Genomic DNA, 14550 nt, shown 5'->3' with positions numbered 1-14550 from the left:
ATCTCTCATGTAGACACCTTCAAAATAAAGTGTTACCATATCTTACTTAAGTCACAAAGGCATGTTTAAAAAATGCCTAAGTCACATTTTATTTTGACTTAGGCATAATAAATCTGCTTAAGTCACACACTTGACATAGGCCATTATCTTAAAGGTGTAAAATCACATGATCTGATCAACTGAGGATGTAATGTGTAATGTGTAATAATAATAATAATTTTTTAGTGAAATGATCAATAAATGTCATATGTTACACTTTGGTGAAGTTTTTTGTGTTTCCTGCGAAAGTTTTGCATCACCTTGATGACATGTTTGTAGAAATACCGTAGTTTGAGGACTTTTATTTTGAAATTGCCAATTTTGCGCTTTCGGATTCTTATTTTGAAGTCCGTGAGCGCCCTCCTCCCGGAAGTGTGCTCCATCATCTGGTTTGTGTGTGGGGGGGTTGTCAGCGGACTGTCAGATGAAGACTTGGTGTTCATCACTTTGAGTTAAATCTTCCTCTTTTTTATGGCATGTCGCTATCAGAAGACACCGAATGACCATGCAGATCCTCACCCCGCATGTTTACTGGGCTCAGCGGCACGGAGAGATCTATCTCCGGGTGGAACTGAGCGACGCGAAGGTAACCTTAGTACACAGCAGCTTCACTCACACACACTTATCGTTTAATGCTCAAATAATACATTTTAATCCCCCTAAAATATATGATATTAAAGCTGTGGATGCAATGGTTTCTAACTCTTGTTTGGCTTATTCTCCGTAGTCTAACGGCTAGTCTAACGATCAGCTAGCCGGAGTGATGGCGTTCAGTTAAGATGGCTAAATTGACCTCTAACGGTTATAAGTGATGGTCAGAAAACAACTAATGCTAAAACTAATTTATCACATGTTCTAATAAAGTGTCTATTTGTGGGGTTTCCATTCGAAATAACACTATTTAACGGACATTTAGAGCAGATTATTGTCTGTCGTTATACAACACCAACGTTTTTTTAAATGTCATAAAGAAGTTGGTTTAGATTAACACTAACGGTTTCTAATTGAGGAATAACGGTTGAAAATGACTGCTTTAGTTTTACTTCCTTGTACTCCACAACTACTTATCAACTACTACAGCTGCTTAAAACAAATAACCCTGACCAACTGTCAACATAATACTAGCTATAGTGCTAATAACTCTGTAACCCCAAACATCAGTTCTACTTCACTCTGTAACTTTACCTCTAAATTATATATTAACTTGCCCATATATTTGATCAATAAAGCTGATCCTTGTTAACCCTCTGAACACCAACAAGCCGTTTCAGGGCGTTTTTTGTTGTTGCTCATTTTACATTTTTCTCATTATGGCCAAGTGTTTCACTGTAGCATATAAAATATATGTATATATAAGTTGTGCAGCTCTATGGAATCGGCACAATCATGGCTAGAAGTAAGGAGGACTCAAAAAGGCCTTTTGAGCAGAATAAAAGTCATGACAAAAATCATTAAAAAAACAGCAAGGTGAATTTCTCTGATAAATTACTTTAAATGGGTCTCCACATGCTATATCAATCCATCTATCTATCCTTATTCAGACTCACAGAAGGGGCCAAATTAAAGAGATAAAAGGAGGGAAAAAATAGAGAAGTAGAACAGATGTTCGCCGCAGTGGCAGGTGGACAAAAAAAGCCATCAGAAGCAAGTATTTAAGATACTAAGCCCAGCTCAATACAAATTATTGGGTATTATGAGTTGTCAAACAGTCAAAACCTGTATAATACAATTATTTTGGTTAATTTGGGTGGGTGATGACTTCTCATGACTGAGCCTATAACTGGCAACTTTAATTTCATTCTGCTGCCTGTTTGTTTGCATTAGTAACTCCTTCGTCCTCATCCTGCATCTGTTAGACAAATGTCTTATAAAAGATGCATGACTCTTAATGGTTGTTCTGGATCTTGTTTTGCCTTCAGGGTAATGGCTTTTTGGGAACTGAAACAGGCTAACAAAGAAACACCTGTCATGCTGCCCATGTATTAATGAGAAAAGACTAAACCTACTTCAGTAAAATTAATTTTGCACCACATTAGAGCCCCTTAAATGCCAATAAAGTAGAAACAACACCTTAATGAGGGTAAGATTCATTGCAGGGCTACTGTATTAGACTGCCTTACTTTTAGCTAGGTGTATCTAATAAACTGGTACTTATTTTAAAAGATACATCTGGGGATATTCTACATTTTCCTAATAATAAATTGATAGAGTTTAGTGCTACGAAAAGTGTAGATAATAGGACACAGTTGGTTATGGTCTTCTTATGGGATTTGTAAAATATGGAATATCACCTGACTTATCCTTTGATTTCCATTCTGCCTTTGTGTTTTTCAGAATCTCGACATCAGTCTGCAAGAAAACAACACACTTCAGTTCAGAGGTTGGTATTTACATTGGTGCATGTAAAAAACATTGAAGCAAAGTTACATGATCACAATTTCAAAGGGAAACATTGTAAAATATTCAACAAACATTCACATTATGTACGCCATCTGTTATTGTAGTATTTTTTTTGCATGGAACACATTATAAAGTCTAATGTTATGATTTAAAAATACGATTTTAATATTTTTCCACAGCACAGGGCCACGGAGCTAAAGGAGATAATGAGTATGAGTTCAGTTTGGAGTTCCTGGAACCTGTCAGACCTGAGGTAGTCATCTTTTATTCATCCTGTACTAATCAGTGGTAAAATTGTTATTTTGAAATGTATTGTGTTTGCTTCATTTAATATAATCTTAATTAAATGCCAGTGTGTAGAAGGGCAGTTATTGATTTATTTTCCTCCAATGTCTGGGTTTTACTAATTTGCACACTTTTAGTTGTACATTCTATTATCCCTGACTGTTATTTTCCAGAGAATAATTAGTATAATTGGTGTAAATGTCAGACCCTGCCAAGGGGCAGATGCAAATGTGGTCAGCCCACACCTTCCAGCATTACTGACAGATAACTGGAAATATTTTTATTTTATTTTGAATATAAACTTGTTGCACAATACATAGCACATGTCTTCTTGCTGTTCAGATAAAAATAATCATTTTTATCAAAACTGCAATGCAGGATGACTGCATGACAATGCGTCATGGTGCTGATTGAGGGAGTGTACTAGAAGCTAGCATTACTGCCATTAAGTCAAGGTGAACTCTGATTGAAAAATGGTTCCCTGCTGAAGAGACTCTTGATTAACGTTGTAGCCTGGGACTTTCAGCCACTTTATTTAATTTTCTGACACAAACAGCTGCTGCTTTTTAATCCACCCTCAACTACAGTGCATTTTTCACACAGTTGTTTTTTTAATCTCTATAAACAGATACCTACATATTAATACAAGATATGAAGGCAACAGGACTTTGGCAAGAATCTGGCGATACAAAATGTATTATGATACAGGGGTTAACATAGTGCAATACTGTAAGCAAGGCAATATATTTCATGTTTAATCTACTTTTAGGAAACACACCTATATACACAAAATCTGAGTAAAAATATTAACTTTTTTAAGCAATCAGAACAGTGGGATCTGCAGTTGTGACATCATAGCATTACCTTTTCTTCAAATACTGTGTTTTTCAGATCAACCACAAGTCCACCCAGCGTCAGGTGGACATCAAGATCAAGAAGCAGGAGGAGCGCTGGTGGGACCGGCTGACCATGCAGGAGAAGAAGCCTCTGTTTCTGGCTCCAGACTTCGACCGCTGGCTGGACGAGTCGGACGCAGAGATGGAGCTTCAGGCTAAGGTAGGAAAAAGTAAAATGTTGTCTTCAATGGACAAGGCTTTGACTGTTAATGCAATGCAAATTTTTGTCAGTGAAAACAGGTTTTATTGGATTATCATCGTCTCTGGGCCGCAGAACAACACAAACAAAACATTTGCATTGCTCGTTGTGGTTTTGGCAAAACTCAACATCGGATAGGTGTAATTTTTAAATCAGCAGCTCTGTGTTGTTGGGATGTTAGCAACTATTAGGGGAATGCTGTGCAAAGTTTCCTAAATTCTCCAATATTTATGCGTCGTGTTGGTGGACTCTGATGTTTTTCAGGCCAAAATATGTGTACAAATAACTGAGCTTGCAGTATTAACCAAGCCTACTTTGTGCTTTGATTATTTCAAACAATGTTTTTTGGTGTTTTTGTTTCTCAGTTGTTTTATTTTTGCCTCATAATTTTCTGATAAAACCCAAAAGAGTCTGTTCTGTCCTACAGTATTGTTTTTGTTATTTGGTAGACTCTTTCATTTTCTTTAATTTCCCATGAGATCAATGAGGATTCTAATTGTGTTTTTCCATTTCAAGTTTGCAGTCAAATAAAAACACCTTATAATGTGTAGTTGATTTCACTGTGAATTTCACTTACTGCTTCTGAAATTGCAGTAGCTTGTGAATACACAATGAATTTCAAAACACCCAGAGCTTTTGAGAGTTCATAATTCAAATTCAGTATATTAAACCAAGTGAAGATTGCAAATACAAACCATTGTAGAACATGTTTTTGTTGCAAATTGAAAATCTGATGGTGTGCTTTATTTCAGGAGGAGGAGAGGATAAACAAGATCAGTGTAGAGTCAAGAATTCGTAAAGACCGTGAGTCACACTGAGCTCTTCACCTGCAAACATCAAAGACTCACAGATGTGTCATAATGTCGACGTGTGCTACATTGTAGGAGGGGTTTTAGGAACGATTGCATGAGTTAATTAGGGCCTCGGGGCAATCGCACCGAGCACTACTGTTATACTGTGGATTTCTTCTTATTCCTCTTCCGGACGCAATTTCGTCCCGCTACTAGACAAATTATATATCAAAACGTGCGGTTTGATCGGGATCGGTGTGCTATTACTTTTCTCTACGGAATACGAATTTTTCGCGACGTAAGTCGCGAAAAACTGCCCAAAATTTTGCATTGAAATGAATGGGACGGCCGAAAGAAAATGAGCAAAAAAGAACATTAATTGAAGATTTTCAGACGTCTACTTCTCCGGCAGAATTTCACCTAGAGACTCCATTTAAACTTTAAACAGTAGACACAAGTCTTGTGTATTGGTGTATTACTTTGCGTTTCGATAGGTCATATAGTTTTTTATCAATCCCTGTTCAATGACCATGATCATTTTTGGAGAAATTCTGAGATTATAATGGGTGTGTATTGCACGGAATGTTCGTGTCAGAGTGTGTGATGTCATCGCTCAGAGTGTAGAGGGAGAGGTAAAACTGTCAAAAAATACATTTGAAAACTGCACTCCAGGCCGCAAATTCCACTCTACAGAAATAATTTATACATAGAAATGTAGTAAAATTTGTCTTCTCCCTCGCAATCCTCTGGTAAAGCTGTCAGAGTTATAATTTGGGCGTACGACGCAAAGATGCGCCACCAAAACCACCAACAGCCTCATTGGGTCCCATATTAAAAACGCAGGAAGATTTCGGAAAAAGTGAGATTTAACTGTTTTTTTTAGATCGCTCTAACAAAGCTATTTTTTCATTTTTCTTAAAAAAAAAAACATATGTAGAGGTTCAGGAAGAACTCAGGACGCTCAAAGTGAAGTCGGATCAATGATAGGTATTATGGTTTTGCCAAAAATGCTTTCTGTTCGAGGCCAGAAATTTAACTCTGCCCACCTCTGGCTGCTTTCACTCTGCCAGAAGATTCCACAGCTGTTAATTCCGTTGATTGCTCTGCTCTGATTGGTCGAACCCACGCTTTGATGTTTTGATGTGATTACAGTTACAGATACACGCACGCGCACACACACACACACACACACACACACACACACACTGGTCATTTAATGTAATAACAGTTAAAGATACACGCACGCACACACACACACTGGTCATTTAATGTAATATCAGTTAAAGTTACACACACACACACACACTGGTCATTTAATGTAATAACAGTTAAAGATACACGCACGCACACACACACTGGTCATTTAATGTAATAACAGTTAAAGATACACGCACGCACGCACACACACACACACACACACACACACACACACACACACACACACATATGCGCGCGTAAGCGCGCACACTCCTCCAGATACAAATGTTTCACACACTCACACATTTTGAGGTTAAAGGGCATAGGTTGCTGTATAAATAAATACTTGAAGAGGAATAGTATCATAACATTACTAGTATTAATTGTTTGAAATCTCTGAAGAATCTCATCATAGTGTACACACACCGGCAGTAGCCCCCGTGGCCCTTTCAAAATTTCCCCCAGAGGAAATTTTCTAGTTTGAGTTATTGTCTCCTGTGTCCTCAGCCTACCTCGGGCTGAAGAAAGGCTACCTGTTTATGTACAACCTGGTGCAGTTCCTGGGATTCTCCTGGATCTTTGTCAACATGACAGTTCGACTCTTCATTCTTGGTCAAGGTTTGTAGAAAAACTGTTGAAGTGAAGTTTATGTTCAATTCATTTGCCACATTCAGCTACCCACAGAGAGTCATTTTCACAAGCCAAAGGAAATAATACAACGTGCATATTAATTAAAGATTCACTAAAGCTTGTGCGACCACCAGTTGTCTGGTTGATGACTGCTCGAATTAACCCGTCTAGTTTCTTCATGTTCCCAGAGTACAGAGAGTACAGAGTTATCATATCTGAGAGAACAGATGGCCAAAACTATTAATACAAGATCCAAAACAATGAGTCAGTTCTTATTTTGAATCCCATTTATAACCATTTATTTTAAGAACAGTAAGTGTTGTTTTGTATCTTTTTAGTCTTCAAATTGTGTAACATTACTTTAAACCATTTCCAAAGATTGTTTAGATTTATGTTTTAGGAATGATTTCCCACCTTCCAGGCAGCTCAGTATGCCATAAACAGCTGCTTGCAGAGACATAAGACCTGCACGTGAATCCATCAGTTTATTTTTAGTCACTTTAATGTCAGTAACATTGTTCTGGTGCTTTATTCAGTACACACAAGACATCACAAGAATGTTTGTCAAAATGAAAAACAAAGACACTCAATGTGAAACCTTTGAGTAAAAGTAGTATTGTCAGCCTTTAAGGGGATAAATAAAGATTAAAACAGGAGCTTTTTAATTGTACAGACTAAATTATTAAATAAATCTGCAGTTTTGGGGTGTTATGAGACACAAAAACAGATGTTATATGTAATGTTATTAGCATAATTGTGCAGTAAAATAAAGAGAGAGAGAGAGAGAGAGGTCTGTGTTTTGTTTGTGAGGATCTTTTCAGATGAGCTCATTTGAATTGAAACAGGAACACAGCAGGGATTTGTTTTGCAAATGATGAGGATTATGGATAGTGGCTCATGCAGTGTGCTCTTTAATTATGTTTGTTTCTCTCTGTCCCTCCGCAGATTCGTTCTATGATACTTTCCACACCACAGCTGATATGATGTATTTCTGTCAGATGATGGCCGTGCTGGAGGTCATTAATCCCTTGTTGGGTCTGGTTAAGACTGGATTTTTTCCTGCTATGATACAGGTAATACAGGGGAGACGGTCACTTACCATTTTACTGTGATTTCAAGGCTGATGAGGAAAACTCCAGCAATACCTGAAACAAAAAAATATATTATGGGACAGAGTATTGACACAAACTATGAGACAAAAGTATGTTGACATCAAAATATTACACCCATATGTGATAGTGATGTTTTTTTTTATAATGTGGCCCTTTTTAATGCATCTAAAATTCCCACATTGCTCTCTTTAAAGCCACCAAACACTACCTTTGCCTGGCAGAACCCAGGAGTTGTTGATCTGCCAATGCCTCAATCTTTTAGTTTTTTTCCCTGCATTAGCGTGGTGTCCACAGCAGTCCATTGCTTAGTTTCTGTGCAGGTAATCTGCTTCTCCAAATAAGGAACGTACCAACTTTATAATACACTCTGGCTATGAATAAAGATATACATTTAGCAACATGATCACACGGAAACCTATGCCAGGGGGAAAAAGTTTTTAGATGGGAAGTGTTTGGATTTGAATACATAAAGAACAGCACTGGGAGGCTACAGAATGATTTAAAAAACAAAAATAGACCCGTCCTTTAATCTGCTGTTGTAACAACCTCAACTCTTCAGGTTTCAGTCTTTCCACCAGATGTTGGAACCTGGCTGCAGGGATTTACTCCTATTTTGAAACAAGAGCATTAGTGACCAAGCTCACAGTCACACAATTGTTCAGTTCATTCTTGTTATGTGGGGAAAAAAGTGGTGTGTAGGATGTATTGTCCTACACTTGAAGGTGTGGGATAATGCTGTCCGTCATGGAGAGAAATATGGGGTTGTCTGCCCAGGAAGCATTCAAGTTAATCAGATAAGAAATTGTTATCTAACAAAAATAAAAAGCTTTGTGATGGAGTTTCATGGCCCCTTAAAGGTGTCGAATGAGGTTTGAGGATCTGGGCTCTGTGAAGGCCAGTCAAGTCTTAAAACCATTTCTTTATGGACTTTGTGCACTGCTTCAACCTAATTTGAACTATAGTGTGGTTAATCTGAGCTGTCTTCTTATTGTGCCAGGTGGCGGGCAGGAACGTCATCCTGTTTGTTATCTTCGGCTGTCTGGAAGAGATGCAGAACAAACCTGTTGTCTTCTTCGTGTTCTACCTGTGGAGCACCATCGAGATCTTCAGGTCGGCTCAGATCACCTTCCTCTCCTCTCTGCAGTTAACATGTAGTGTTGTAACTTCTGTAACATCAACTCTTCCTTCTGCACATCAGGTATCCTTTCTACATGCTTGCCTGCATAAGCACAGAGTGGACGCTGTTAACCTGGCTGAGATACAGCCTCTGGATCCCTCTGTACCCGCTGGGGGTCGTGGCTGAAGGTGAGTGATTAGTTTACTGAGGAGATGATGGCATAAACAATAATGTAAAAGCAACACATGTTAGTTGCTCCTGACTGTGTTCTGTTTGCAGCGGTGGCAGTGATCCAGTCCCTGCCCATCTTTGATGAGACGCGTATGTTCAGCTTCCCCCTCCCGGCGCTGCTTGGACACTCTTTAAGCTTCTCCTACACTCTGCAGCTCTACCTGGTCATCATGTTCCTGGGTGAGACACTGCACATCCTCCAGCCAACTAGAACTTCACATTTTAAGTCAGCTTATCTTTTTGTTACTCTGGGATTGAGGATCAGTCTAGTTCAGACCTGGGCATTGGGCGGCCTGCGGGCCACATCCGGCCCGTTGGCTGTCCTTGTCCGGCCCAAGGTTACCAAGAAATTCAAAATCAATGCAACCGCAGTGCTTTTATTTTGAAGGCGATTTACGTATAACTGAGTTACCCGAGTTACCGAGGTACCTTGTCAAAAACACCTATTGCTTTTTGCATAAAGTTAATAAATTAACAAGTTAATAAATTCCTTGGTCACCTTGTGAATCCACCGTAAGAGCTACGAGGTGGGAAAACAATAACAAACATTAGCATTAGCACTTGAGCAAACAAGCACTTTTACTATAGTTAAGACAACAAATATAGCCACTAATATAATCAGGGCTTGAAGACCTCCGGCACGGTGCCGGAAATCCGGCTCGGGATTTTTTTTTTTTTTTTAATCATGTTTAAAAAATAAAAAAAACCCTTGGTTAGTTAGATCTGGGTATGACCGGGGAGGGCGGCATTACGGTGGATAGCGTATATCCTGCCGGAGAAGAAGAAGGTGGCTCATCGGCGAGCGTCCTTTAGACCCACGTCATTACTATTTCTCAAGAAAGTGACTGGAGACAAATCCAGCGACTCCTTCTTACTCTCTTTTTAACGGCCGGCTCGTTAAGAAGAGCCGCCGTTAGCGGCAGTTAGCTCTGTAGCAGTAGTTTGTATGTGCTGCTGCTGCAGGAGAAACAGCGATCTGTTTGTTTACAACAAGCACCGGACACTCTGTGCGCAGTTAGCGCGTACCGTTAATTCACGATCACTATATGATTAGCGGAGACACTGTGCATAATAATTAGCCATGCTGCTTTGTTTATGATAATTTGCTGTGCACAGTTAACGACGGCGAAAACCATACGTCACGTCCAGAGTCTCTAAATCGCTCTGGGGGCTAACTTGTTGTGGAGACACGCAGAGTGAGCGGACATTAGAGAGGGTGTGGCATGAGACTTTCCCGGTGGTAGTCGAAACACGGCAATACGGTCCGTGCGTGCGCTCTCCCACATTTCCACCGGGCGCAGAGCGGCTCCGCCGCGGGTTTGCTCCGTCCTCTGCCCGGCGTCAGTTCCCACCAGGCGCGTAACAGCAGCGTAGCGAGCCAGCCGTATACACGCGAGATAACGAGAACAAGCGATAATCCTGACCATACGGAAGACCGCGAGATCCCGTGATAAACTGTGCAAAAAATGATTTGGTGCCCTCTACATGTTTGCTCTCATTTAGCTCTCAAAGTGCACAAAATAGATTCATTTTACTTAAAAATGTACAAATTTTCTCCCAGGGGGGCATGGCCCCGGACCCCCCTAGATGGTTTGGTTCGATACTTTTAATTGTCAGTACCATATCATTAATGACTTTGATCTGGATCTCCTTTTAACTGAATGCTAATATTTCATCATACATGATGCATCAGAGCCCCCCCCCCATGCATAAAAAAAATTCAGGCACAGGAATTTTTTCTGCTTCAAGCCCTGAATATATATGACAGAAGAAAAAAAACTTTAACCAACCTTGTGTCCTGTCAGCCAGCCACTATAGAAGCCTTTTTCATACTTTATGTCAACTTTATATGAATTACAACGCACTCGTTATTATTTACCGTTTGTTTTTCATTTTACCGTTCCACCTGTTATTTCCTGTCACTACCTTTCAAAATTGAAGCACCCGTTTCAGACTGGACAGCATCTTTTCAAAAATAAAAGCATCACAACATTGTAAAACACCTAGAAAATGTACAAACATGAAAAACAAGCTATACAACACAAAAACACCAAAAGGAACCTTGCTAAATGTCATTTACAGTTGTGTTTAAAATAAATGGAAAAGTGATATAGTGATTGGAGTATTTACTTCTTTTTACTGCTATATTTAATTTACTCCACATTAATCTTATCATAATATGTATTGTTATCAGTAGCAGCTCAAAACCAGATAATTTACTGTATTTCATAAAGCGATTAAATTAATACTGAGCAGAATTTAGTTCAGAATTTTAGTCCGGCCCCCGTAACCATTGTGGTATTGGTCATGTGGCCTCTTGGGAAAATTAATTGCCCACTCCTGGTCTAATTCGTAAATTGGTCTATTTTTATTTATTTATTTTTTACTAGGTATCAATACATGGATGCCAACTTACTGTTATTTTAATTATATAAATTATTAATATTGCAAATACAAATTAAATTTTTAGTCCACTAGATGGTGCTGAGTGGAGATGATTTATTTTGATTTGGACTTTGTCAACTGTAAAACAAACTATAGTATCAAACAGACTTCAGCAAATCAGGACCAAGCATAAAAACATATTCTAAAGTGGTATGGTTATGGTTTGAGGGAAAATATACCTAATTTCAGATGCAAATAAATCTCATTCTGATATTATAGTGAACTATAATGTATGTTCGCAATTTTATAGAAGGCATTTTTTAGAGCCAGTGTGGGTAAATAAAAAGAAAATGCAACAAAATATTCAGTAGTAACGACCTTGTGAATATAAGAAAACTGTATTTTTGCTCAGAATTTAACGTCAGTTCCTATGGCAAAAAAATGCAATGTGATACATTGAGTAAGTGCTACTGTAATTGCACAGTTTCATTCTGAGGCATTTAAGGGTTTTCCCCATCATTATAAAGCTCCGGGGGGGCACCCAAGCTGAATAAATATAAAATCAATGTGGATGCATCAGAGCTAACGTTAAGATACAATTTTTTCATTAGTTGAAATCTGCATTGCTCATAGATAAACTGGGTGACTATGAAGTGATGTTTTTTCTAAAGGAGTTGAAGAAGTTGGGTTAAAGCTGAAACTCTGGACCAGGCTTTAGACTGCGCCTTGCTAACTCACCACACCCTTTGTAGTACAGCCCTCAGATGAACAAAACATTAGAACTAGTGTGATGCTGACACTTTCTCCTCTCCTCTCCAGGACTCTTCATCAATTTCCGCCACCTGTACAAGCAGAGGAGGAGACGATACCGCTCGAGGAAAAGGAAAGTCAACTAACTCTTCAGCGCTTTTGTTTTCCACGCACCCTAACTGCTGTCCACTTCAGGATAAAGCGGTTTTCTTTTCCTATAATTGCCTTTTCTCATCTTCCTTCACACTGACCTGATGCTGGAGTGCTGGTCACCTTATTCCTCAACTGGGTGAACTGTTAACTTCCAGATCCTGTAAATCTTTCTGTACCAGCTTGACTACTCACTCTTGAAAGGACGTGACCTGAAAACACAGAACAGGTCGATCCAGTGCTTTAACTTCAACCGTCATGATTATTCTCTTAAAGATGTCCATATTTATGTTTTCTGTTCGTGCCTGCGGTTGCCGAAATAACAGAAATATGTTAATTTTTCAGTTGATTTGTTTTCTGTTGGTGAGATGAGAGATACAACCCCATTCCAAAACATTGGGATGTTATGAAAAACAAATGCAATAATGCAAATCCTTGGTGACCTACATTTAACTGAATACAGCACAAAGACAAGATATCTCATGTTCAAATTGGGTAACTTTTTTGTTTCCTCTTTTAATGGTTCTCTATTCAATAGACATTATTTCAGATGCCTTTGCATTAAAACACTGTGGCTCTTAACTTTTAACTGTCAGTTTTAAATTGAGATGTTTGATGTTTTTAGAAGTGCATTTCTAACACTGGGCCTTTGGTGAAGCTGTCAGTCACTTACTGCTTTGAATATTTACAAAACCATGCAAATTACAACAGAATTAAATATTTCAGCTTTTTTTCTGGCACACTTAGGTTTTACAATGAATCCTTGATTTAATGGTTTGTTTCATTTTAAGCCCACATGAAACATACGTTTTATAAACTCAGAGTCCAGGGAGTCCTTACTGTAAACATTAACTCTGAAAAAGATTCATCAGTGTTACATGTTCTGACGAGCCGTCCGCTTCCTGTTCTCATTATACTTTTCACTGACTGCACACAAGTTCTTTGATTTCTTTCTCCTCTTTTTGAGCCTGATGTTTTTTATTTATTTGTGTTTACTGAAGTTGTTGATTTTGATGTGTTTTGGATTGAACTTTTTGGGAAAGATGTACAGTGGGCATACAGCTTGATTTATTGCATTTCAAAAGTCCTTATGCAGGTTAATTCAGACTTGATTGTAAGTCACATGGTTTCCTGACAAAAAATAAACATCAGAGTTCCTATTTTGGAGGTGGGGTGTTTTTCCTGTTCTGAAATGTAAAAAAAAATGTTTTAAAGAGTATTTTATGGGCATTTTGACTTTTATTAGATAGTTTAGAGTGCAACTGCAGACAGGAAGCATTGTGGTAGAGCAGTATGATACGAAACTAAAATTGTTGCAGTTATTTGGTTTGTTTTTCAATCCCTCCCCAATCAAAATGCTTCAATAGATATTTTACCAGATTGTGTGCTAGTGTCTGATTTTTGTTTGGACCATGGCCCACTTTTAAAAAGATTAGCATATTAATAGCATAACACAAGTTGGCGTCTGTAGCTAAAAATGTACTTTGTTAGTGAGCAGAAAAAGGAAAATTAACATCTATAGTATTATTATTTTTATTATTATTATGATTAAGGTAGATTTGGGTGGTAAGGTAGGTGTTTTGTTTTCACAACCTCAAACATAATTTAGCACAAATCCTGGAGTGTGCTTTGGATTGTTTTTGCAGGAGTCTTGCATTTAATAAGTTTTGAGACCATATTTCACTCAGTTTGAATGTTTCATGTTATTGACAGCTGACTCCTCCTACCGATAGGGGTTGCAAGTGATCAACAACTGCTTCAGTTACATTGCAAACTAATTTCCTGCAATCGACTGACCAAGCTAAGAGCAAGTTAGTTGCAGACATGCCTGGCAGCCAGAGACCTATCATTTTCATTTGGCGGTCTGTAGTTTGACCGCAGAATCACATTTGTGTTAATTCATGTCACCTGCTCAAGACTGGCCTGTGTGAACAACTCCACTCTTTAACATTTACTTTTCATCATCAATTGGGGCTGAATTAACCCCTTTTGCTGCTCTGAACCTGTCCCAGATGGTCGGGAAACCAAATAGTGGGGCAGATAACCAGAAGGATTGTGAATTTTATTTTAGAAGTGTCAAATTTGGTACACTTGTAGCCAAAGGCATATAGAAAAAAATTAGATGTGGAGGCACAACAAATTTTCAAGATGGCCGCCAGTGACAACTGTTTTTAGATGAAATTCCGCATTAACAATAGATAATATGTGATAGGAGCATCAAATTTTGGTACAGTTATAGCCAAAGACACGGGGAACATGTGGAGGTATCAAGACTTTTCAATATGACAAAAATTAGATGTGGAGGCACAACAAATTTTCAAGATGGCCACCAATAGATTTCACAATAACAATGGATAATTTGTAATAT

The 14550-nt window shown here is 38.5% G+C and overlaps 1 protein-coding gene across 1 annotated transcript; it reads left to right on the top strand.

Annotated features, from left to right (window-relative positions):
- The first annotated feature begins 404 nt into the window (after positions 1 to 404).
- On the top strand, positions 405 to 13342 carry LOC131982723 (very-long-chain (3R)-3-hydroxyacyl-CoA dehydratase-like). Its single transcript, XM_059347295.1, has 11 exons — positions 405 to 625; positions 2374 to 2419; positions 2619 to 2692; positions 3616 to 3780; positions 4572 to 4623; positions 6315 to 6425; positions 7383 to 7510; positions 8547 to 8659; positions 8748 to 8854; positions 8946 to 9077; positions 12102 to 13342. Exons 1-11 carry the CDS (start codon positions 539 to 541, stop codon positions 12176 to 12178), a joined length of 1092 nt encoding a protein of 363 aa, XP_059203278.1. The 5' UTR covers positions 405 to 538; the 3' UTR covers positions 12179 to 13342.
- The last annotated feature ends 1208 nt before the right edge of the window (positions 13343 to 14550 follow it).

This window comes from Centropristis striata, chromosome 2 (assembly GCF_030273125.1).
Source record: "Centropristis striata isolate RG_2023a ecotype Rhode Island chromosome 2, C.striata_1.0, whole genome shotgun sequence".
Classification (NCBI taxonomy): domain Eukaryota; kingdom Metazoa; phylum Chordata; class Actinopteri; order Perciformes; family Serranidae; genus Centropristis; species Centropristis striata.
The sequence above is the reverse complement of the archived record's forward strand: the minus strand, read 5'-3'. Positions and strand labels throughout refer to the sequence as shown.

Excerpts from the sequence above, each read along its gene's own strand:
- LOC131982723 (XM_059347295.1), top strand. The coding sequence starts at position 539 with ATGACCATGCAGATCCTCACCCCGCATGTTTACTGGGCTCAGCGGCAC. Across the intron at positions 4,624-6,314 it reads GTCAAGAATTCGTAAAGACC|CCTACCTCGGGCTGAAGAAA; the intron begins GTGAGTCACACT and ends CTGTGTCCTCAG. Across the intron at positions 7,511-8,546 it reads TTTTTCCTGCTATGATACAG|GTGGCGGGCAGGAACGTCAT; the intron begins GTAATACAGGGG and ends TTATTGTGCCAG.